At 34.0% G+C, this 26,447-nt stretch overlaps 1 protein-coding gene and 1 pseudogene across 8 annotated transcripts in view; one reads left to right on the top strand and one right to left on the bottom strand.

Annotated features, from left to right (window-relative positions):
- The window catches only part of KIAA1109 (KIAA1109 ortholog), a 197,858-nt gene that overhangs the window by 75,269 nt on the left and 96,142 nt on the right, over nt 1-26,447 (bottom strand). For all 8 annotated transcript variants that reach the window (XM_029941360.1, XM_029941381.1, XM_029941348.1 and 5 more), the window contains 17 exons: nt 25,730-25,903; nt 25,123-25,243; nt 24,073-24,219; nt 23,601-23,728; nt 23,062-23,261; nt 20,349-20,546; nt 19,467-19,678; nt 16,759-16,910; nt 16,167-16,317; nt 15,815-15,967; nt 13,953-14,193; nt 12,130-12,272; nt 9,408-9,627; nt 8,789-8,947; nt 6,631-6,806; nt 5,156-5,331; nt 330-1,036 (listed from right to left, as the gene is read on the bottom strand). In XM_029941360.1, coding sequence (XP_029797220.1) covers nt 330-1,036; nt 5,156-5,331; nt 6,631-6,806; nt 8,789-8,947; nt 9,408-9,627; nt 12,130-12,272; nt 13,953-14,193; nt 15,815-15,967; nt 16,167-16,317; nt 16,759-16,910; nt 19,467-19,678; nt 20,349-20,546; nt 23,062-23,261; nt 23,601-23,728; nt 24,073-24,219; nt 25,123-25,243; nt 25,730-25,903 — 3,458 coding nt within the window. The remainder of the gene's footprint in view (nt 1-329; nt 1,037-5,155; nt 5,332-6,630; nt 6,807-8,788; nt 8,948-9,407; nt 9,628-12,129; nt 12,273-13,952; nt 14,194-15,814; nt 15,968-16,166; nt 16,318-16,758; nt 16,911-19,466; nt 19,679-20,348; nt 20,547-23,061; nt 23,262-23,600; nt 23,729-24,072; nt 24,220-25,122; nt 25,244-25,729; nt 25,904-26,447) is intronic.
- Nucleotides 22,239-22,367, top strand: LOC115302975 (annotated as a pseudogene).

Below are 26,447 nucleotides of genomic sequence, written 5' to 3' on the forward strand. Positions count from 1 at the left end.
TGCCAAACCAGCCCTCTTCCTCACCAAAATGATTTTTTAAAGTTTTCAATATTTTCCCATCATCTTATTAAAAGTAAATAATAGAGTCAGATACTGGAAAGTAGGTATGACTGAATCTTTAAGACCATGATATTGTGTCAAGGTAGAAAGGACAGGAAATGGGAAGGCAAATTATCTGACAGCCATTACTATTTTCTCTCCATGGGTGATTGCCATTTTTTTTGCATTTCAATGATCTACTTAAAACATTAAGAAAGCATGATAAACATCTGTTTTAGTATTATTGCTATTCTAAAAAGAAAGTTTTTAGATATTAAAATATTCATTACCTGCTGGTCCAAATGTTTCTGAAGATTTTTCCAATATTCCTGTTGGATCAGAGATAAGTGAATAGAAGTTAAGTAACTTATACATATTCTGCCAGCACTCAGCCGAAGGCTCACTTTGTTCTGATACTGTGATTGAATCGGAGTCATCCATATGAATAGTCATATGGTCCACCACATCTTTTGAACCTTTCCTAGACACTTTTGAAGTTCTTCTTTCAGATCTTCCTAGTGAATTTTTGTTTCGAGATTCCTTTTTGTTATTTTCATTGTTGGTCCGTTTGTTCTTTGCGTTGTTTACTCTATTGCCACCATTCAGACTTCCTCTAGAACTGCGGCTGAAGTCAGATGAGCGAAAATCCCGATGTTTTCTAGTTTTGAAGGTGGGTGTTGGGGAAGCTGATCCAGCTGTATATCTGCTAAGTTTGATGTCAGTCTGAGTCGCTTTGATGTCATCTATCATGGTACTAAATTGATGAATAAGACGAACCAAAGCCATATCTACATGCTGGCTTATTGACTGGCAAGAAATTGTAAAGTTGCAGTGAAAGGTATTATAGTAACGCTTGTTGAGATCATGAAAAGAGAGAGCACTGGTAGAGTTCTGAGGGGTGCACACCGACTTTTCCATTACAACAGCACTGATGCTAAAAGTTTCTAACATTAATGCTGGTTTGAATTCAAGTGGAGGAAGATTCACATGACCCTGCCTAAAAGTGAAGAAAAAAAAGAAAAAATGACAAGGTTTTATTTCCTTTCTTCTAGAGCTATACAGTTTTTATTAGTTTATTAGCAAAAAATCTCCAGGGTAAAACACGTTATAAGCCATTTAGATAATTGTAAGCAAGAGCTCAAGTTATTCTTCAGTAGGCCAATTTTTTATAATTTGTAATAAATTATAATTTGGAAAATAGGCCTTGAGTCTTCTCTCTTGATCTTATTCCACAACTGACTAGTTAATTTCAAATTTATGTCAATTATTTCAGTGAAGCAATGAAACATTTTTTCTTGCCAGTGTGATGGTACACCACAATGGTACTGGAATTTAAAGTCAATTACAGATCGGTTAGGGCACCTCCCTCAGCCATACTCTCCCCACCTCTGTGAAATACACTGTTTACATATTTAATCTCATCTCACTTGTATAAACTGATTTGCTATTTGAAATGAAAGCCTCATGGCTTACTTTGCCAAGTTGAAAGTAGTGAGGAGGGCAAGAGAAAACAAAAATGAAAAATGTACACAAAAACTTGATGAAAATTATTTGGGCGAATCCTCTTGCTTATCTAAAAATTTTCAAGTTACAAATATTATAGTCAATTTTAATATTTAAAAGTCAAAAACGTTTCAAATATCTGTAAACCAGCTATAACAATAAACCTCAGGACCAAAACTGTAAAAAAAAAAAAAAAAGTATTTTTTCCCCTCTTCCATGTACATTGAGAACATGTGGCCACATAGGTCAAATTATTCTAATAAAAAAAGAAACTAAAGTTGCTTTGATGTTCTCAACTTTACTTAAAGAATTTTTAGAGAATAATTCCTTAATAAATATTATTATAAGAAAAGCCCCACTTCGGGATACAGTCCATGAAAATGTAGAAGCTCACAGTAAGCCTACAACAACGCTAAGCATGCAGTCAGAGAAGGAAAGACTGAATTTTGAGAATTAGAATGGACAGGAGAGAAGACTCAAAAGAAATTAAAATAATCTATAACACAAAAATAAGAACTGAAAACATATGAGGGAGCTAAGAAAGTCTTAGTAAGTCAAGTAAAATGGGAAAATTTTTAGTATATGATGAAGCAGTCACTTAAGACAAAAGTAGCCAGACAGGTAAAGAGCCGGTATGGCACTATAAAGCCAAAGTTAAAATTAAATTTTAAAAATATTTATTCAGTCTCTACTATGTTTGCATATCTTGTCTGGAGACAGCAAAGATATAAGGAAACTAATATTTATTAGAACTTTTACATGCCAGAGACTATGCTAAATGACTTAATAACTGCCCTAGCTTTACAGGATAGGATATATATGTTTATATCAGTAACTATAACCCAACAATGATGTACAATAACTACCAGATGAAACAATGTGCTATTAATAAAACCTCAAACTAAAAATTAATAGCCAAGAAAAGTGTACAGGGACAAAGTTCTCCAAATAAATAGAATTTAAGGTAGAATTATAGGTGATATGAGAAATAAAGCTAATCATGGGTCAGTAATAAGAATTTCAAGTATTCAGAGCTATGTGATAGTAGAAAAAATGAAAACGAATATTAAGTTCAGCTAGACCAAAGGCAGTTAAGGTCAAAGTCACTCAAAGGACCTCCCTGTGAACATAAGAAAAAGGGTGAACATATGAAGATCTATTCCTTGGCACTATTATATGGCATATAGTAGGCCAATAAGTAGGCCGTAACTAGAATTATTCATAAGCATATTATCTAATTATTATGTATAACTAATTATATTTATGCTGATACATACACTGTGTGTGTGTGTGTGTGTGTGTGTGTGTGTGTGTAAGTCAGCTATGGAAAACAGAAATACAAGTTTAATACAGAGCTTTTAACTGTAATAAGGGAGTATAAGTTGGTATCAATGCTTTGGTGTCTGGATGTGATGATTCTAATGTGAATGAATTTCAATTACCATGGTTTAGCTACATAACACCAGTCCCCTAACAACATGGCTTAAATCTCTAAAATTCACTGTGTAAGTACAAATTGTTTTGTAATGATGAAGTACAAACTTGCTACTAGCTCATCAGTCCACAAATCACTACATAAGTAACAAATGTATATCATGATCGTTAACCAATTATACTATGCATGTCAATGCCTGGTCAATGCATGTTTGTTACTCACTTCATGCAAAGACAGTAAAGCATGTAGTTATGTTGCCTCCTCATGATAAACCCACATGACATTTTACAAAAATGGATAATTAAAAGAGGGGATTGGACAGCAAAGATAAAAATGTAATAAGAGAACAACAAAAAAAGATAATGCTGGTAGTGAAATTCATTTAAAATTACAGAAGAAACAGCTAACTGGAAATGTTGATATTTCTACTGCTCTAGAAACTATAGGTATGCAAACAGAGGAATTCAGGCAAACTTATTGGCATAAAGAAGAAAGCAGTTATAACAAAAAGGATGATGATACCCCAGGGGAAATGATGCTGGGCAAATAACCTCACAGTAAAAGGAACTCATGATAATATTTCATGACATTAAAACTGCAAAGGAGGGGCGCCTGGATGGCTCAGTTGGCTGAGTAATGGACTTCAGCTCAGGTCATGATCTTCTGGTTCACAGGTTCGGGCCCCACATTGGGTTCTCTGCTCACAGCTTGCTCAGAGCCTGGAGCTTGCTTCGAATTCTGTGTCTCTTTCTCACTCTGCCCCTACCCTACCCCGTTCGTGCTCTGTCTTTCTCTCTCTCTCTTTCAATAATAAATGAATGTAAAAAAAATTAAAAATAAATAAATAAATAAAATAAAAGGACAAAAGAAAAAAATGTTGGAAACTCATCAATACTTAATAATGGAGTATGGCATTTTGCCAAGATATAGAAAAGATGCTCCTTCCCTACTGCAAGTTACATAACAATAAGATAGCAAGGATTATTCAAACTATCCTTTGAGGAGATTTTTAGAAAAAAGTAAAACATTTTAATTCTCAACATTTCTAATGTCTTAAATTATAATGTACTAAATAGTATTACTGTATTTTTCATTTCCCTATATATTTATAATAAGCAGTAAGGGAGTTTTTAATGTCTTAACAAACATTTTCCCAGGTCACAAAACAAAGGTAATTTTCCCCACTAGTTTTAATACAAATCATTAAGGTCACTTTGTGGTGCTTTGGCTTGCACAGTCATTGTTATCCCACTCTACTGTGAAAAGCAAGGGCTGTCCTATATTTAATAGAAAAGACAATGCAATTTCCATGTTCCTGTGTCATTAGAAAACACTTACATACCTAGACCTGAAGCAAAATTTAAGAAAGCTATATTTTTCTATAATTTCTATAAAAATGTTTAAACTGATTTTGTTAAATTATTTAAAATTTTAAACAAAATAATTCCTATGGAAAACATATTTCATCCAGTTATATGTTGGGTACATGTGCATCTTACTTTTTTTTGCGTGTGGTTTACTTGTAACTTACCACCTTGCAAAACTGCACACAAACTGGATCAAATCAAGAATGCTGCAAGACGCCCTGATATAAATGCCAACTATGTCCATGCTCTACGATTCCTCATTCAAAGCAAAATCCCAAGTTCACAAAAGATTAGTCAAATCTTAGTGGGCATAATATCTCCTACTCAAGCAGTAAAGAAACTGAAGAACTATCCCTGACAGTAAAGAATGACAGTACTACATTCAGCATTCTTATGTATTTGTTTCTGATGGTTATACTCTAAATTAACTTCTACTCTGTTTCTAATACTACCAGTCTATGTAAAAAAAGTTAGTAATAATTCTAAGTAAAATACATAAAATTAAAATGTATAAGACCATAAAAATCAACTACTGTAACAGTAAACACATTCTGAGTGTATATACAACAAATACACTTTGGTTAACCCACATACATGTGCTAACATGGTACAAAACTATGCCTAAAAATAGGCCTCATCACCTATAAAATAACAGGTTATTAATATGAAGCTGTTTTTGATAAATGGAAATTACCCTCTCATTAAGGTATTAAAAGTACTTCCTCATTAGCATACAGGAAAACAAAGTTAAAAACAGGTATTATAATCTGTATACAACATTTTACACAAAAAGAACAATAACACAAAACACCTTCTTGCTCGTTTGCCTTTTCTCTCTTTGGCTGTGTCTGAATCCACAATATCTGCTCTAAGGCAGTCCAAAGTCCCTGAAAAAGAAAGGTGTTCTCCAAAGTACATTCGGTAGCAGAGCGGCATTGCATCCTGTGACTGAATCCCTGTATGACTCAGAAGAGGTTTAAAAACAACCTAGAAGACATAACACATTCATTAATTAGCTTAACTTATAATTTATCATTTTCTGTGGCTTTTTTCTTATCCTATCTGAATCCATATATTATTACTACAGTGTGAAGCAAAAAGGGGGGACCCGGGGGCTTGTATAATAAATATTAAGTTCTAATTTTACTTAAAATTTAACAGTATTTTTGAGCACCTATTATGTGCCACTCATCTTTAAGTTAATCACAAGGAAGAAGATTCCTCCATCCTGCCTGAGTGTCTGAAAGGACAAGGAAAATAAAATTGTGAACTAGTTTAAATCATTCTACTTCCTATTCTTAAAAAAGGCATGTAGACTGTGTTTTCATAAAAATGTGGTATATATCAACATCCTAGGTTAATAATATAAAAATGTTTCATAAGTTATATTATGAACATCTGACCTATTTTTAAATGGTATCACTTCACTTGGTTATGACAGTCATTTAACATTTATTTCCCAACAAAAAACTTCCTTCATATTTTAAGTACCACACATGCTTATGAAAATGTATCACTCTGGTTAAATCTCTTAATAACTGATGTTGTAGTCATGAAGAGCTAACCCAAACAGAAGCAACTAATGTGTTTAGTAGTTGATCACTATAATCACTCTACTTATTCTCTGCTGCAAGGTTCCTTTTCCACCGTCCACATTTAAAATATAGGTGCTATCCATGAGGTGCCTAGGTGGCTCAGTCATCTAAATGTCCAACTTTGGCTCAGGTCATGATCCCACAGGTCATGGGTTCAAGCCCCACATTGGGCTCCAGGCTGGCCTGGAGCCAGCTTTAAATTCTGTAACTCCCTCTCTCTCTCTGCCCCTCCCCCGCTCACTCATGTGCTCTCTCTTTCTCTCTCAAAAATTAACATTAAAAAATTTAATAAAGTAAAATAAAAGTCTTCAGTGCCTCCCAACTGCTCCCTCAACAAAGTCTTGACATAGCACTTAACACAGCCTTCTATAGGACATGGTTAAATTTAGCTTTCTAGTCCTGTTGTTTAGCCAATCTGTATCTCCAAATAACAAATATGTTACTGTGTGAGACAAACAACTATATATCACTCTTCTGTTTAATGAATATCTATAGATGCTAAATTTGCATTTGTATTTAACCCACATAGTTTTAAAAGGTTCCTCTTTTTTGCATGAAGGCTTTAGGCAGACAAGCACAGAAAAAAGATTTTTCCCTAGAATGTTTAAGGTGCACATGACGTGAGGGTTCCAGCTGCTAAGTACCACCTAATGAGGGATTACTACAATTATGGAAAAACAGATGGGCTCACCTGTGCGTCGGCAAGCTGCACAGCAGGAAACCCTTGGTTGGCTTCTTCTACACCTGCCACGTCATCCTGACTAGTGCTATGCTGAGAATGCGTTCCATCCAAAGTATTCTGGTCGCTAGATAAGACAGTGTTGAAATCTGAGGCTGAGGGTATCGTAGGAAGATTGGGTGCAACACCTAGCAGAGTAAATGTTCCAAAATAAAACTTAAATTATGAGGAAATAAAAACAACTTAAAGTGCACAGCAAAGTAAACTTATAAAAAGTAAACTTAAGTCTATATTATAATAGTATTACCAGATCATTCTAACTGAATGAAGAAACAAAAAGAAACAGCACTTTTAGGTTATTTTAGAGGCATGATTTATTAATGAAAATGAAATTAAACTAAAATTTCAGAAAATATCAGTCTTCCTTATACACGAAGTCTGTATTAGAACCAGTCAGTCAAAAATACAGAATTTTACGGCTGGAAGACTTCTGAAAAGCATCTGATATTCTCTCAGCTTTGCACTGGGGAGCAGAGTTACAGACAGCAGCAGGGCAAAAGCAACAGGTGTCACAGAGTCCCACGTATAAATTTCTACCCAACTATGCTTTCCCAAGGCAGAACAAAAATACTGGCACTATTTGTTTTCCTCTGTACTCCCTTTAGCTTTTAACTTCCCAGGCAAAGGATCCATGCATGATAGACAAGAAATGTTCTTTTATTGTTTTCTTAAAATTTAAATGGTACAGTAGTGAGACTAGTTTTAGAAAAGTGCTGAAAGCTGGTGGAAACACCATTCTTCTATCCTCTTCAACCAAGAACCAATGCTAAGAACTGGTGTGCAGTCAAAATTAGAATCAGTTCCAAATTCAAAAGTGCTCCACACACAGGCAAAAGAAAAAAAGAAAAGACTAAGTAGTCCTATATCAACCACATTTCATAATTTCCTATTTTTTATCTGAACAGAATTCGTTAGCAATGCAAATTGTTACTATATGGATTAATTTCGGCCATTTTCAGTAACTAGGATCAAAGGTTATTTCACATAGTCTTTTAAACTATTTGTTTACAAGAAAATAATACATGCCTTAAGAAATTTGGGAAAACACCCCAAAAAAGAAAAAGGTATAAAATGAGGGGTAGCACCACTTCGGTATCTGGAGATAGCCATCAATATTTCTTTGTGAATTCCCTGCCTGTCTTCTTGACATTTACATACACGCTTTTAAAATTAGCAAATTGCCAGATGCCTGGGTGGTTCATTTAAGTGTCTGGCTTTTTTTTTTTTAAATTTTTTTTAACGTTTATTTATATTTGAGAGACAGAGAAAGATAGAGCATGAGTGGAGGAGGAGCAGAGGGGGGGGGGGAAGAAAAGGCAAAGGAGGGGCACAGAGAGAGCCCGACACAGGGCTCGAAACCATGAGATCTTGACCTGAGCTGAGGTAGGATGCTTAAACTGACTGAGCTATTCAGGCTTTGACTTTTGTTCTGACTTTTGATCTTGGCTCAGGTCATGATCTCACAGTTCGTGAGTTCAAGCCCTCCATCAGTCTCTGTAGTGACAGCATTGAGCCTATTTGGGACTCTCTCTGTCTCTCTGTCTCTCTTCCTGCCCACTCCCTCACTTGTGCACATGGGATCTCTTTCTCAGAACAAATTTTAAGAAATTTAAGTAAATAAAAATTGCCCTCATTTCCTCAAGGGGAGGAATCTTATTTTCACTCTTCTTAATACTCCTTTAGATTGTAGTTAAATATTTAATTACTAAAAAATGTAAAAGAATGCTAGTTATTATTTCTCTGAGGAATCTGGATAAACTAAAAATATTTTCTGTATTGTAGGTATATTATGCCATATATTTTGCATGTTTTCATCTACCTACTTTTGGTATTTAGGAAATTAAACCAGCCACATTAATTGGACATAATAAACTCTTTAAATTACATACATTCTCACATTTGCAATATTTGTCTTTCCACAAGAACACCAAGTGACTGCTTATGATTCTCTCAATTTAGTATTAACAAAGACATTTCATAAAGGGGAATATTTCAACTAAACAGTATTAAATATTTGAGACGTTTTTACCATATCCTGAAAAACAGGATTTTGTTAACATTTATATATGCCCCTTAGACACTTAAGCAAAATAACGTGACAGCTCAATACCTGTTGGAAGGCTATTATGTGCAGACTTTGTAGCAGGAGATTCCTGTACCACACTTCCACGATTACCCACAGCATTTGACATCCAATTATAGAAGCTCACAGAGGATGGCTCAGATAGCAAGGGATGTTCAGATAACATATCAGTGGCCATTGTATTTCCTGAAAATAAAGTTGTATTGAGTATAGTATTACTTACATACTAAAGAAGCAGAAAATGTGACATGTGATTATTTTTTTAAAATTAGGTTAAATTGTCTTTTGCAGATGTTTTCAAACTCACTGCATGATGTTAGTATTTAGATATTAAGGCATTAATAAATAACTTATTTGTAATACAACAAGAAGACATTCACTGCTAGTTGGTTCAGACATCATCCCATACCACAAAGAGGTTGACAGTAATGTAAAATACTATGGTTTAGAAATACAAATTAAAGGCATGAAGACACCAAAAAGGTACAAACAGAAGAGTTTCCCAAAATATTTTTTCAAAGATAAGGTGTAATACATAGATTAATTATGCAACCAAAGTATAAATCAAAAAAATTAAGTCCTGTTTTGTTTTGTTTCTAATTCTTGCAAAGAAGTAAACTAATAACTGTCAAAACTAAGGGTGTACCTGTTCTCGTTAGGGAGCTGCTTTTTACAGCTGCACTACTTCTTTGAGGGGTCCCTTCCAGGAGGTTGTGCAGGCTTGGGAAGCTTCCAGTCAGGTAGCTGAGTAGGCTCTCCTTCCTTGGACTCTCCTTCACTGGCATCCCAGAACGTCCAACATGCACGGGAGAATCTGTGGCAGTGTCTCCACTGGTATAGCTCAAAGAATGATACGGGTGAATGCCCTACAAAAGGAACGGCACAGGCTCTTTCTTAAAAATGTAACAATGACTACTCTGGTTTCTCTTCAGATCGCATAAACCTTTCGCCTTTAAATGTAACAATGACTGCTAATAATTACAACTACTATTACTGTTGCTATTACTGCTAGTTACTATTCACATTAAAGCCAAAACAGATTGTGCCTACTAGGACTACAGTGATTTCAAGTGTATGTAAAAATGTTTTAAGATGTTATAGTACAATACAAAGACAGCCTTCATTATCATTCACTTATTTTAACAATGAATTATTAACTCCCTTTGAAATCTGAAATGTGTGTCTGGTGACAAGATTTCTATTCCAAAATTCTTAATACTATAGTACTTTTCTTGGTACCCTGATAATGAAATCTGTGAAAGAGTCTCTATAGAGTTCTAATATGTCAAAAACAATTTCCAGAAATTCTCTGAGTAAAATAAAAAATCATAGAATTGTCCATCTCTATCTGCTCTGTCACATCTAAGATTACAATTTCAGATCAGTATAAAATAGTACAAGAAAAATCTATATAGACAGATCCTAAGAAGAAGAGATATGAAACAAAGCATTATAATTCAGTTCTTTGGAGTATTTTTATGATCCATAAACGAAGGAACATTTGTGGGGAAAGGAAAAATCATCAACCAGAAAAAAAAAATCTAAGACTAAGGTGTTAAAAGTACCCTGCTTCTAACTATGCTACAGAAATAGAATAAGTCTAATAGTCCAAACTTAAAAAATGTATATCATTGAGTTGTTTAATTAAATGAGCAATATTTACCAGAAAGACCTTAAAAGCACAAAATATTATTCAATGAAAAGTATCTCCTCAGTCCAGTCTACTATATCCCTTCCCCAAGAGGCAATGTTAACTGTTTCATATCCTTTTTTAAATAACTTATGACTATATAAGCACATACACATATTTATCCTTTTTTTTAAATTTTTAATGTTTTATTTATTTTTGATACAGAGAGAGACAGAGCATGAGAGGGGGAGGGGCAGAGAGAGAAGGAGACACAGAACCGGAAGCGGGCTCCAGGCTCTGAGCTAGCTGTTAGCACAGAGCCTGACGCGGGGCTCGAACCCACGAACGTGAGATCTGACCTGAGCTGAAGTCGGAGGCTTACCCGACTGAGCCACCCAGGTGCCCCTATCCTTTTTTAATACATAAGTTTTATCCCATATTTTGTGTTTACTTTAGTACAGACACTCTGGTGACCATTCCACATCCACTGACAGATCACCTCTATTTTCTTAAAATAATTTTTTTAAGTCTCCATGGTATACATCTGTATCAGTGTACACGAGTTGATTAGTCCTCTAATGATTCGTCATTTATGTTTCTTCTATTATTTTTCTATTATAAACTACCGTAAAGAAAATTATTGGATATGTATCTTTGAATAATTAAAACACTCATTTTTTATAATGAATTCCTGGACATGAACATATTGGGTGAGAGAAGATCAAATTTGAAATTTTGATACAAATTGCCCAATTATTCTTCAAAGAGGTTGTGCCAATTTACACTCCCGCCAGTACTATAGGAGAGTGTCTGTTTTCTCATGTTCACCAAAAACATATACTATTGAAATGTTTTAGTGTTTTCAATCTGACAGGTGGAAATGGAAATCTCATTTTAATTTATATTTCTCTAATTATAAGAGGATATATGTTCATATATGTATATGTATTTCTAGTGAACTGCCCATTAACCATTTTTCTATTTGGTTTTGCTTTTTTTTAATGATTAAAAAAAGATCTCTCTATATATGAGGAAGTTAGTCCTTTGTCCTATGTCTATTTTGTTTGTGAAACATTATTTTTTTTCTGTGTAGAAATTTTATATTTTAATACAAGCAAAAGTCATTTACCTTATAGATTCTGGGTAAATTTAAATCTATAACCAGATTTTGAAAGGAAGTTAATATATTAGCTGTCATTTTCATTGTTCATAAAAGGAAACAAAAATAAATAAACCATGACATGTCAACAACAAACTTAAATTCTTACTAAGTGCCAGGTATTACTCTAAGCATTTTTTATATATTACAGCTATTTCTTACACTTTCTGGAAAAAGTTATGATTTTATGATTGTAATCTCTATCTTACAGATAAGGAAATGGACACACAGTAAACTTGTTCAGTAACAAAGCAACTAAGTGGCAGAGGCAGGATTGAAACGAAGGCTCCAAGGTGGTGCCCAACCCCCCTGCTATGTACATGTCTTACCCAGCACTGGTCAAGTTTCTTAAAACAGTGTAAATAAATTCATAAAACAGCCTACCTCAAACTGTATATTAAATTACTAATCATGTTAATTTCATAAGCATATTTACTATTATTGAATTATTAATTCTTGACTATAAAAATACTATTTAAACATTTAAATTTAAATACCTAGCATTTGAATTTGATATTATCAAAAATTTAGATCTTCTCAGGAAGACTACTCTAACCAAAAATAGTAATAATAATGTACCTTTATTTTTAATGCAGAGTCACTATGGGTATGAGTCTTAGAAAGTTTCCTCATTATCTCGGCTCCAGTTACAGGTCCAGAACTACCAGGTGGTGGCCGGTTGGCTGTTCCTTCTAGCAGCATTGTATGTTCACTGACTGTGGCTGAAACAGTTCAAAAGAATACGTAGGGTACAGGTTATCAGACATTCTCTTAAAACATCAACACCAGTGTTCCTGGTGGTATAACTATACTCACCTTTATATATGCCCTGACAAGGTCAAAGAGATTAGATTGCTGCCTGCTTTCTCCTCTAGGATTTTGATGGTTTCCTGTCTCACCTTTAGGTCTTTCACGTATTTTGAATTTGTGTTTATATATGATGTAAGAATAAGAAAGTGGTCCCGGTTCATTCTTCTGCATGTTGATGTCCAGTTTTCCCAACCCCATTTGTTGAAGAGACTGTCTTTTTCCCACTGCATATTCTTTCCTGCTTTGTTGAAGATTAGTTGACCATATAGTTGTGGGTTCATTTCTTGGTTTTCTATTCTGTTCCATTTATCTAAGTGTCTATTTTTGTGCCAATACCATACGGTCTTGATGACTACAGCTTTTTAATATAGCTTTAAGTCTGGAATTGGGATGCCTTGGACTCTCCTTTCCTTTTTCAGGATTGCTTTGGCCATTCAGGGTCTTTTGTGGCTTCAGACACATTTTAGGATTGTTTGCTCTAGTTCTGTGAAAAATGGCTGGTGGTATTTTGATAAGGATTGCATGAAGAGTACAGATTGCTTTGGGTAGTATGGACATTTTAACAATATTTATTCTTGTAATCCATGAGCATGGGATGCTTTTCCATTTCTTTGTGTTCTCTTCAATCTCTTTCATATGTGTTCCACAGTTCTCAGAGTATAGATCTCTTAAATCTTTAGTTAGGTTTATTCCCAGGTATCTTATAGTTCCTGGAGCAACTTTTGGGATCAATCCCTGGATTTTTCTGCAGCTTCATTATTGGTGTAGAGAAATGCAACCAATTTCTGGACATAAATTTTATATCCTGAAACTTTGCTCAATTCATGTATTAGTTCTAGCAATATTTTGGTTGAGTCTTTGGGGTTTTCTGTATAGAGTATCAGGTCATCTGAAAATAGTGAAAGTTTGACTTCTTCCTAGCTAATTTGGATGCTTTTTATTTCCTTTGGTTTCTGACTACTGAGGCTAAGATTTCCAGTACTATGTTAAATAGTAATGGTGAGAGTAAACACCACTGTTTTGTTCCTGACCTTAGAGGAAACACTCTCAGTTTCTCCTCATTAAGGATGATATTAGTTATGTGTCTTTGTATATGCTCTATATGATGTTGAGACATATTCCATCTATACCTACTTTACTGAAGGTTTTTATCAAGAATAGATGCTGTATTTTGTCCAATGCTTTTTCTGAATCCATTGAGAGGGTCATATGGTTCATTCCCTTTCTTTTATTAATGTGGTGTATGTTGATTAATTTGAATATACTGAATCACCCCTGAAGCCTAGGATTAAATCCCACTTGATCATGGTTAAGTAATTCTTTTAAGGTACTACTGGATTTAATTTGCTAGTATCTTGTTGAGAATTTTTGCATCCAGATTCATTAGGGATATTGGCCTGCACTTCTTTTTAGTAGGGTCTTTGTCTGGTTTTGGAATCAAGGTAATGCTAGACAGTAGAATGAGTCTGGAAGTTTTCCTTCCAATCATATTTTTTGGAATAGTATGAGAAGAATAGGTATTAAATCTTGTTTAAATATCACATATACATGTTACCAAGGGATAATATCTAACTAAAATATATACAGATTACCTGCATCAAATTCAAATTCTGCTCCGTCAGCACTGGTGTCACTTTGAAGACCACCTCCATTGTCCAGCCCAAGTCCATCTTCATGTTCGTGGTCCACAGCTGACTGAGGTTTCAGGGGCTGAGCTGGTCGATGTAAACTAACTCCTTTAAAGGCTGGCGTCACCACAATAAACTTCATCCACTGCCTTGCCAGTGCAACTAAACCTTTCTTTAAAGTTACCAAAGCAGGAAGTCCATCACTCTGTAGCAACAATGATGTAACAGTAAGTTACTACTTAAGTGCTTTGTGTACATTTATTCACTTAAACCTCATAACTCCCATTTAGAGATGAAGAAGCTAGAATTTATGTGTTATAATTTGTTCAAGGTTACAAGAGATCATTTCACTCATTCTATAAATACAACATTGTACCTTTCTGTCATAACACATTACCAGGTGAATAAGAGGCTACACATGAAGTGCAAAATTGGGATTCTCCTTAAAAAGCATTCAGTCCACTGTACTTTATGCTCAATTGAGGAAATCAAGTGTATTTTGAGCTTCCTGGAATATTCATTAAACAAATAGGAAATGAAATTACTCCCTTCAAAGATTAGGTAACCATCACTATTTTAACATTTAAAAAAAAGTAAATTACTATGATTAAATGCTGGACACAGATGAATTTATAACTGCATCCAAAGTTAAAGGTAGTATCAGTAACAATTACATAATTTAGAATATACTTTATTCCACATGGTGATGATTGTAAGAAAGAAAATTTGGCTATTTTTCCAACTTTAGCCTTAGCCTAAGAAGAAAATATCCAACTCCTCCCCATCCCCTTTGCTAAAATTCCTTGTGTTAGGAAAAATGCTCTTATTGAAGAGAGATATTTATTAGACAACACAAATCACCTCATTTGCTTTCTGAAGAACTCCAGATCCCCCAGTCTGTCCTTTAATACTTAGACTCAAGTAATGAGAGCCATCTTGCATTTCTTCCTCTTACATATAAAGCATATCTTGGCAAAACATCCACTCATGAGAAATGCCTGCCATTTTCTCAGTTTCATGCCTCTGCCTGTGACTAGATGGGCAAGTTAGCCTTTCACTGTGGACCTCCAGCCTTCAATTCACAGGGTAGGAGTAGAAAGCACTATACTAGTCTCAAGTGTAAGTACCTTTTTCAAATCCCTCATTTACTAGAGTTTCTCTCATTGGAGGTTATCAGAAGCTTGATTGGCCATAAATAAATACTGATACAATGATCCCTAATTTGGCTAAACTTCTCGTGTATTTTCTATTGTCCAAAAGCTTGGAGAGAAGAGAGAGCCTCAAATTTTAAAGCTCTAATGATAACAAATTATCTTCTGTAGTGCTTTTCTAGAGGCAGACATATATTGTTTTTATTTTGTATTATATATTCTCCCCTCAACCATTAATTAGCCTCTATTTTATTAAACATTTCTGTGAAATCTGATGCTGATTACTTTTTGCTTGAAATTCTTTAAACCTTTGGCTTCTAAGATGTGTTTTCCTGATTCTCCTACCAGTTCCTTTCTCTCCTGAGCAGTCTGTGTAGCTCTATCCCTCTTGCTGCCCCCCTTTAATTTTGGTATTCTTCAGGGATCCATTCTGGACCAGTTTCTCCCTCAATACACCATCATCCCGAGAAGTCTCATCCATATCCACAGCTTCTAACACCTTCGTGTTGGCAACTCCCAAATCATTCATCTGAGCCCGTGTTGTCCATAAGCCTGTATTTCTAACTGTAGTTCTCCTCTGGACTTCTCATCCACATCTCAAACCCTGGCTCTTCAAAAGAATAGAGGCTTCGTTAAAGGTAACCTATGGCTTCACATGTGGCTTCCGTAACTCACCATTGTAGCGTCATCAATGATGGAGTAATTAGCCTGGTGCAGGTAGTGATGTAGTATATTGCACAGCAAACATGAAGGGTTTTCTTGGAGAAAACGGGCAACTTTTGTAAGTCTGTTGTATTTACTTCTTAGGGGAAAATGTACACTTTTATTCTGAAACAAAGCAAAAACAACAGATATAGAGTTATATGTCACTATATAACTCTACACTACACTACAAATAGACAATACAAATAGAAGATACCCAGTAATCAAGAACTTGTGGTTTGATGTTTTCCAACAATGATGAACAACAAGGGACCATGTTCAATAATAAATTTTGTATGATACCTTGTACGGTTGAAAGACATACCTCTAGTGCTTCTGTCATTATGCATCCCATAACAGCACAAATTCTCAAGGTGCCCTCAGTTTCTAATTTGTTTAAGGATGATTTGAGTTGATCAATGGGAACAAGCCATGCACCAACAGCTGGAGTTGCGGTGCTTAAAAGGTTCAGCTGCCTTTGAATAGTAAAATAAAATTACAAAACAAGTGTCAAAATTTGTATTTCAAGCAATATCCCATTAGTGGCTATTTTATTTAGACAAAATTACTTTTCCTTTTGGTTACCAGATAAATTATGAACATATAAGTAGAAAACGCCAAAAACAGGTAACAGAAAAAAAAAGAAAAATATTAAAACCTATTAGAGGTGAAAGAGTAAGAAGTTCATGGTGAGGTGACATATAAATGTAAAACTAAAGCCCTAGAAAAGAAAAAGGGTCAAAGAAGAGAAGAATAAGGTCTACAGAAAGCATGTAAGTAGGAAAGATGGTAAGAAAAGGGGCAACCCTAATGCTAGATATGTCAGAAAAATAATTTTAAAAATATGAAACAGAATTTTATGTTATTTAAAATAAAGTAACATCAAGCAATAGTACTACATTTTAAAAACTTTTTACCTAGAAAACGAATGTGTGGGAGATCTCACATTGGTGGGAGCTGCAAAACTAAACCATATTTCCTTGATGGTCAACTTCATGCTACATGAATCTGGAGGTGGAGGCATTAGAGGTAGATCTTTTTTCAAATCGTCAGATTCGACTCCTTCATCCTACATAAATTCGAAAACCAAAAATTCAGTAAGGTATAACTCCTTAAAATCACCAGTGCAAAGTTAAAGTTTTAAGCACAAAATCTTCCTAACAAATCAAGTTCTACAGATGACACCATTATATAAAACAGGTAATATAAACCTTGCTCGGCCTGATTCTGAGAAATATCTATGGATCCCTGAAGCTCCAAGGAGCATAGTCTGAGAAGCCACTGCACTGTAACAATGATATATCAAAAGATATTAGAACTGAAGAGTTTCTCATGATCACTCTGTTCAATTACATTTGTTTAGGGATGTCTAAGTGTTATTTTTTCCACATGAAGAAAGAGGAAAATGTTTGGTGACTTGCCAAGGGTCATATAATATTAAGTAAGAGAATGAGTGACAGAATTAAGGTCTTCTGCTTCCTACCACAATCTATTTTCCATTCCATTTTAACAAAATAATTTCAACTTCCAAATAAAGTGCCATAAAAATACTAGTGTAGCCCATGTTCAAATAAATAACACTCTACAATAAAAAATTCTGAGTTATTTTATATGCTAGCAATCTGAATAAGTATTATGAAATAGTTTTTAAATGTATAATCACCACTCTTTAGAATGCAAGGAGGTAAGAATAATATTAAAGAAACAAAAAAGTCTACAGCCTGTTATGTCTACTTACAGCGCTCTAATTCACTTTTAGATATTACTGGTCAAGGTGAAAAATAGACTGGCATTTTCTTGTGGGATGATTAAAGAATCTAGAGTATCCACAAAATAGCTTTCAATCCTAAGTGCTACAAAACAACGTGAACTATAGGCAATAGTAATTTTAAAGTTAGCAGGCACTAAATAGAAGTCCACATTCCTTACTTGCAATTTTAAAATTACAATGTTCTGAAAAATATAAATATTCCTGTGTAAACGTGGCATCAAAATTTGATCTGAACTGGTGAGAGGCTATTTGTCCCACTTGGCATTTTTATTAATGTTGTGCTGCGTAAGTATTTAAATACTTGAAGACAGAGTGTGGTCTGATTCCACTGTGCGTTTATGTAACATATAAACCACACACTGCATTACCTTTCTCTTAAAGGAAAAAAGTCTGAATTCTCAAATACATCTGACTTGTAGGTTTCAGACAAGGTCGTGAGCTAGGCACGAAGGTATATAAAGATACAGAAGACAGTCTTTAAGAACTCAAATTTTAAAAAGGGAAGGAAGCTTGTAGATAATAAGCAACTAACTATAATAGTATGAGAAGCAAAGCAAAAATAAACAGACTTAGGTTAACTGAATTTGGGGCACCTGTGGTATGTATATATGATGACAGCTAAAAAGCCACTGCATGTAATTCTGGAGCTCATATGAAGGGTTAGTGCTAAAAGCATAACCGATAGGAAAGAGCAGTGTCATCAAATTATGGAGCAGGACTAGGAAATGAAATAAATCAGGGAGTGAACAAACAGCAAAAAAAAAAAAAAAAAAGAAAAGTAGCCAAGAAGAGAACATGGGGTGAACATGTTTAAGAACAAAGCAATGAATAAGGACATGGACCAGCAAAAGTCAGAGAAGCCAAAGTAAGCAATGTTACAAAATTTAGAGACATTCAGCAAGGAGAGTAGGATCAGAGAGATCAAGCAAGATATCTGAGTTTCTAACAAGAATATTAATAGGATTGGAGGATAAAGAAAGAACAGCTGGTTCTTCCCAGTTCTTTTGTCCAGTGAGTATCTACTGCATTTTTTAATTTCCGGAATTAAAATGCTAATCCCCAACCACTGCTCAAATACTTCCAAACACCTCATAAGAAAACTGTGATTAAACTCCTGAACTATGCATCAAAACAAAATAAATGTGTCAAAACTAAATTTCCAGGAACCCTGGATTCAGAGGTGATTATGTCAATGGAGATACTGGATAGCCACAACATTTCTTAATTAAAAGGTGGTTTCTTTCCTCTTCAACTGACCTAATTTTCAAATGATTAGAAGTGTATGTATATATGTGTTTAAAAAAACTATCAAGTTCTTACTTGTGCCAGACACTGAGTTACAAACATTTCATATGTATTATTTTTTAATAAATGAAAAGGTCAATATCATTACAACACTATATAGGTGAAGAAACTTCCAAGATGAAATAACGTGTAACAATCAGTGTTACAACTCTTGAATAATCTAGAATTTTGAATATTTTTGTTATTGTTGTTGTTATTCATTGTGACATTCTACCGTAATAAAAACAATAAATGAATTACGTATAAAAACAATGACTAATTTTCTGATATTCTATTAATTTGTTAATTCAACAATTATTAAGTGTCTAATATGAGCAAGGTATAAAGCAAAGTACTATGGCAGATACAAATAGATCTATGGCATAGTACCTACATTTCAGAACTTATACTCTAGTAGTAGCATAATCACCAAAATAGCTTGACTATTATTTAAGCAAAATCCAAAATATGGAAAGACAAGCAAATATACTCCAGAAATCAACTCTGAACTGGGAATGTAGTTTTGTGTCATTTTTTTCAAAGCACTATTATTATTAAAAATTCACCAACTTGTTCATCTGAAACAGAATTCCCATTTAAGTCTGAAGAAGGACTTATTCGATCACAAGGAAGATTATCATCAGAGACATCAGTATTATAGCCACTGCCAGTTGGAGAATCAGAAGAATTATTGGATGTCAGCACTCCACCTCTTTCTGTGACATTAGCTTTACCCATAATTCCAAATGTATTATATAAAATAGCACCAGATTGTCTTCCTCCTTTAAAAATGAAAGAATATATTAGAAATGGTAGGTGTATCAATGCTGTACTCTACAGTATCCATAAAGATAAAAATAAAAAATAAAAGAAGATATTGTTTCTCATCAAAACTTGCCCTTATCCATAAAAGTCATACAAGATTAGATTATCAGATAAATTGTAGGCATAATACAATTACGATCATATATTACTAAACCTAAAAGTCTTATATACAACTCAGATTTCCATTTTTTACATATTATTCAATAATATAAAAGAAAACATATAATTGTAAGTCAGTCTGTCTCACTGAATAAAAGATTTACAGTATTTTCATCCTGAAAATCTCTACTTATCAAAAATCCAGTTTCCAAAGACATAAACTTTCAAAAGCTGGGTTGCTTTATATTTTACTCAAAAATTTTTCCCTGAACCATAGATTTTTCTGTTCAACCACCGATGTTCTGTACATCTAAATGCTCTGTTAGTTCTGAGTCACACAATGAAGGGAAAGCTCCACTTACGCAATTCGGATGGGGCATCCACTCTGGTAAGTAGTCCCCTGTACCACACTTTCTGCTTAAATATGCTGATTCAGGTTATTAAAAGTCACAATCATTCAAAACACTGCAGCTACGTGAGGGCAATCTGTGTCTCATTTAAGCAGAATTTTTTTTAAAAAATGCTAACCTTTTATGGTTAAATTTTCAAGTCCGCATTCAAACATTATCCAACCCCATTTTTCTTGGCTGGGACCTATTCGAGTCACCTCTGGAACAGCTTGCTGATCAGTTTCATCCACAAAAGTAAACTCATCCAACTCTTCAAGAGTAAATAAAACTTTGGATTTCTCAAATGGAATAGCAGTTATGGCACAGGTGCCAATATCTATTATCAAAAGAGAATAAAACAACCATTTTTAGACAGGTTTGTATTTTTAAAATTTAAAAAAAATTTTTTGAAATGTTTATTTATTCTTGAGAGAGAGAGAGAGAGAGAGAGAGAGAGAACATGAAAAGGGGAGGGGCAGAGAGGAAGACACAGAATCAGAAGCAGGCTCCAGGCTCTGAGCTGTCAGCACAGAGCCCGACGAAGGGCTCAAACCCACAAACCAGGAGATCGTGACTTGAGCCGAAGCCACTCAACCGACTGAGCCACTCAGAAGCCCCGGTTTGTATTTTTTTAAAAAAAAATGTGGCATATCTTAAAAAGATATCTTAATATTCTGTCAAAAAGGTAAATAAGTGAACAAACCAACTTCTAAAATAACGCCTAATACTTAAAAAGTGCCAGAATCTCACTGAAGTAAAAGGGAGAATAAAAGATTCCATAATTAACAAATAGTTGCTCAGACACAGAATGAATTCATTTCTGGAAGACTATAGGGTACTGTAAAAATCTAAAGTTAAAAAGCTTCTGAATAATTCAGTTTCGTGGTAAACTATTTTTAAATACTTTCTCATCATGTTACAAAAAAATTATTTTAATTAATTACCCAATTTTAGGAAAAACATTAGAAAATACGAAAATTACAGCTTTTACTAAAAGATTGCTTTATGGTAATACATTTTATATAATTACAATTCATAACAGACACTGCCATAATAATTCCACTGCTTATGATACATAACATGGAAACTAACATTCTGCATGCCTGGCAAAGCCTTTTATTTTACTTTTTTTCATTTCTTCCTGTGATTACAGCTAAGAGAGAAAAGCAAAGGAAGGAAGGAAGGAAGGAAGGAAGGAAGGAAGGAAGGAAGAAAAAGGTTAAAAAATGTAAATGTACCATCCAGAGATAAACTTGTTAACATTTGAATTAAATTTTTTTCTAGCATTTTGGAGATTATTTTACAAACAAACCAGCTTTGATTCTCACATTTCAAGTAACAGTAAACCATGATAATTTCCTGAGTGCATTAAAAATTCTTCAAAGATATTATTTTAATTGCTATACAATATCCCATGATATGAAAATACTATATTTTGCCCTTATGATTAGAAAGTCTTCCCTGATCAGAGACTAAATATTCACTTACATTCTTCTGTGTTTTTCCATTATTTATTTTTATATTTGCCTTTAATTCCATGTCCTTATTCTGATGTACAAGGTGAGAATTTAACTTGAATTTTACTGAAAGTTTTTTATTAGGTAATTACTTGCATAGATCAAAGATGCAAACCGTGTGAAAGGGTGTACCATGAAAAGCCTCCGATAGCACACCCAGACATCCACCTCTCCTCCCTATAGGTAATAAATGTCACTAGATTATGGAGAATCCTTTCACAGATTATTTTATACACATATGAATAAAAACAATTACAGTTTTAACATTGTTTTTTACATATACTTTTTTACACTATGTTTTGTCTTTAATGACTTTTTCCTACATAGTGTGCTTTTCAAAATTCTATTTAGTTACTTCTTAGTCTCTAAAACACCCAAGAGCAAACTGATTATACCATTGTAACCTACAGAGCTAAGTCTCTTTATATTTCAGCCGCTGTATTTTGTACCAGCTCTAGGACAAGAGATCTCAGCAGTCATGAAAAGTCTCTTTATTTGGGATCCTCAGGTAAAAGCTTTCGCAGTGGCAGTATTGTAGCCAATGAGGTTTATCCGAGGCACGATTATTGCTAATTGGAATCCTCAGGTAAAGTGCTTTGCCCTCTTACACAGGTGAAGTAAGCTTTGAGAAAGCCAGAGCAGTTACACAGACCCAGGATACAAACAAGAATCATGGAACCTTCAGAGCCTACAGATTACAATGAGCAAACTCAAGGTAATAATTTGTTCATTCAGGATTGGTCACCTGCCCTCTGTGTAGATTTTAGTATAGCAATCATCTTAAGTAAGACTAACTCAATTTTTTCTAGATTGAATCTCTGACAATCTGAGATTACTGAAGCCTTTACATGAGCTTATGCACTGAATTAGGTGAAAAATATTCAAAGGGTATGTGACATCTCTAGTTTTCTCTTTCACCTCTATAGGGACTTTAAGAGACACAGCCATTGTTCTTATTGCTACTGTGTTTTACAGATTTTGACTGTTTCTGATATTGCAATTAATTTCTTTTTGTATTTAAGATAATTTTTTACTTTTATTTATTTATTTTTTGGGAGAGGGACAGAGAGAGGGGAGTGGGGGAGAGGCAGAGAGAGAAGGAGATAGAGAATCCCAAGCAAGCTTTGCATTGTCAGCATGGAGCCTGATGCGGGGCCTGAACTCACAAACTGTCAGATCATGACCTGAGCTGAAACCAAGAATGGGACACTTAACCAACTAAGCCACTTATAAAATACTCAAACTGTAGCAACATTTTTGAAAATCATGTTTCCTTTTGCAAAGCCTTCTTAGGTTTATACCTGTCAAAGAAAAATATCTGTTGTAGAATCTTACCTGTGGTATCGAGACCCCTAAGTTGTCCATGAACTCGATGAATATTTAACTTGGCTGCAATTTCTTTGCCTTTTTCTGCTCCAGCATTTGATCTGAGAGATCCAGATGACTGAGGCTGCATCTTAGTGGCATGGACATACCTATCAAAATTTGATGTTCTACCAGGTTCTGCATTGTTTGAAGTCTCTTCAACCACACCTCTTTATGGAAAAAGAAAAAAAAAACCATGTTAATAATTAAAGTTAAAGTTAACATGTAAATAATATAGTTCAGTAAAAACATTTAATAAATCTTTTTTTAATTCCACTGTTTTAATTAAACCTATATTAAGTTCTTCAGTGTTTACTGAAAAATAGTATGAGTAAAAACAGTACACACTTTTAAAAACCTGCTTTGCTAATCTGTAAAGTTATATTTCAAATTCCAATACCAATTTTGAGTATTAGCATCAGTTTTCAGAAATGTATTAAAATGATGATTATTGCTTGCTTTTACATCAATAAGAAAATTATGGCTCAAATTAATAAAATCTTTCTTACCTGTTCATACGAACTTGTGTAGCAATTCTGTCAAAACACAATGCTACTAAAGAAACATGAGTCACGCTTTTATTAGGAGCTGTACTTGGAGATTCTTCCACAGAGGCTTGTAACAAACATAAGTTTACCTAACACAAAATGTCATAAATTTTAGATTTAAAAAGTGAAAAATTATCACTTAAACATAAGATATACAAGAAAATGAAAAACTACTGTGAAGAATGGTGTATCTATATGTCTGACAGACTCTTATAAAGTAACCACACTCAATTCTTATTGGATGTGGAATATTTTATAAATACTACCCAATATTCTGATTAAAGTATATTTTTACATTAGATCATCAAAAAATAAAATATATATTTTTTATTTAATCTATTCTATCACCATTCAGCTTAGTAAATACAAAGGATAAAACCCACCAAAATGCTTTCTTCTTTCTGGAAAACTTTTTAAAATATTAAATTGTTACCTTTGGTATGCTAACATTAGCCTGAAGACCTTTAATTGTTACATTATCTTGCTTCATTATAAGATTTGTCTGTGCTTGTCCTTGGTTAGTAGTTCCTATGGTAGTATGTTCAGTTTTTGTTCCTCTAACATCTTGTTTGGACGATAGCTAAAGAGATTAAAGTAGAATTATTTTTTCAGAGAACTCTCATAAATTCCACATCATTCACAATGGCAACTTGCTTATTCACTGTACTCCTTTATATCATCTGTACGCCAGCTGCCACCCAATTTAGCAGCCACACTCTTAAAGTCCGAACTTTAGAAAAGCTAGCAACAGTACTGGCAGCTTCAGGGCAGAGAGAAGTGATATAAAATAAAGTGAAAATAGCAAATAGAGAAATGGCCAGAAAAAAAATGGCAATTGGCATTATTTTAGAATCAGTAAAAGGCATTAATTTAAGAGCAGATTTGGTTTTTGGTAATTGGCTCCTTATAGGCTGGGAATATTTTCAAATTTCTTTTGATGTGTATTCCTACCCTAACTACCTATCACATGAAATGTTTTGAATAACTGAATTATTAAAAATAATCAGCCTTGCTTTATCTTGCCTCTAGTCTCTAGCCCAAATATGACCCAGATAAATTTGAAAGTCAAATGGAGAATAAGCATATGAATCCTAAGAAACAGGCTCAGTGGCTAGAACTACAACATAAGTAGAATATCACACACCAGGAGATGATGATTTGATTCCCTGAAGTGAACAAAAATAATCTTGGGACACCTGGGTGACTCAGTCGGTTAAGTGACCAACTCTTGATTTCAGCTCAGGTCATGATATCATGGGTGTGTAAAGTGCTTGAGATTTTCTCTCTCCCTCTCTGTCTGTGACCCTCCCTCGTTCTCTCTCTCAAAATAAATAAATGAACAACAACAAAAAAAAGATATGTCTATGTATTCCAATTTAAATGACTAATAAAATTTTAATGTATAACTTTTTTCAAGTTTAGATAGCATATACACATGAAGAGAACTTGATTGGCTACACTCACTGAATAAAAATGTTCTTACATTTTCTGAGAAGGTAGTCTTGCTACTTTGGACAGCTTCCCTGAGGACTTTGGCATGGAGATCATCGACAATTGCAGCTGGATGGCGGGTACTAGCACAATGAACCATTGCTTCAATATACCTGAGGGAAGAAAAACAGTAAATGAAAAACTGAAATGTGACTTAATACTTCGGTCTGGTTTGTCTAAATTGGTCCACCATGTTCCATTCTAGATTTTATTCATGTTAGTTTTGTCTCTGTTGCTGGGCTTCAAGCTTCTTACAGGACAGAGAAATCTATTATTTCCCCTTTCTCCCTTCATTGAATAGATAGGACTAAGAATATCAAACATAACAATTAGTTATTGGGTGTTATCATTTGATGCTCATCATCCCAAAGTAAAAAACAGAAAATACAATGCAATATAAGTATTATAATATTGTAATATAATTATGCTGAAAAAGTAACTAATGATAACATAAACCTTTTTAAATGTATTTTCATCTTTTTTCAATCAAAATAGCTATCGTCAACAGTCTTCTTTATAAATATATTCTTCTTTATAAATGCATATCACATACACTTACCATCTTATAAAATAGTTATATTTGTAAACAAAAATAATACCTGTCCAAAGCTTCAGCCACCAGGGGAGTCAGAACAATATCAACAGTCCCTTTTACTTCAACTATGGCTGTGGTCCTGGTCTGAGAGACTGGCTGATCCAGGGTCCACTCTTCTGTTAATGTTTCATCATCCGTGTTATCAACAGTTTTCTTTTCCAGAGGAGTATATGGCGTACTATACAGTTTAGCAAGGAAAATACATATTTAAAAGATCATGAGAAAGAACAGAACTTAGAGTTTCCTTAAGATGAATAATCACTCAAATGTACATTTATTTCAACTAAACACTTCACAGAATTGGACTAGCTATTTTATGTCCCAAATGCTTTTCAGAGATAGGACAGGTGAGGTACAAAAATGAAAACTGATATAAGATGGTTAATATATCAAGCAAGAAAAAAAAATGTTGATATAATTACTCGATGGGGCTTTTCTAACATATGAAAACTACAATACCTAATTCTTGTTATTTCTCAATTTTGATATGCCAAGTTATGGTATGTATAAATAGTATGTCTAACAGAAATGCTACAGGCTGCTTATAAATGTTGGCAAAGCCATGAGAGACAACAGAGTTGAATTATTTGTGGTAATTAATTCAGAAATAAAAAATTTTTTTTAAAGTTCTAGAATTAATCTTCTTTTTCTTTCATTTTTCCTAAGGCCCTGGATAATCCCTGGCACATGATGGCTAATGAAATGTTATTTGTAAGAATGAA

The sequence above is a fragment of the Suricata suricatta genome, chromosome 1 (genome assembly GCF_006229205.1).
Source record: "Suricata suricatta isolate VVHF042 chromosome 1, meerkat_22Aug2017_6uvM2_HiC, whole genome shotgun sequence".
NCBI lineage: Eukaryota > Metazoa > Chordata > Mammalia > Carnivora > Herpestidae > Suricata > Suricata suricatta.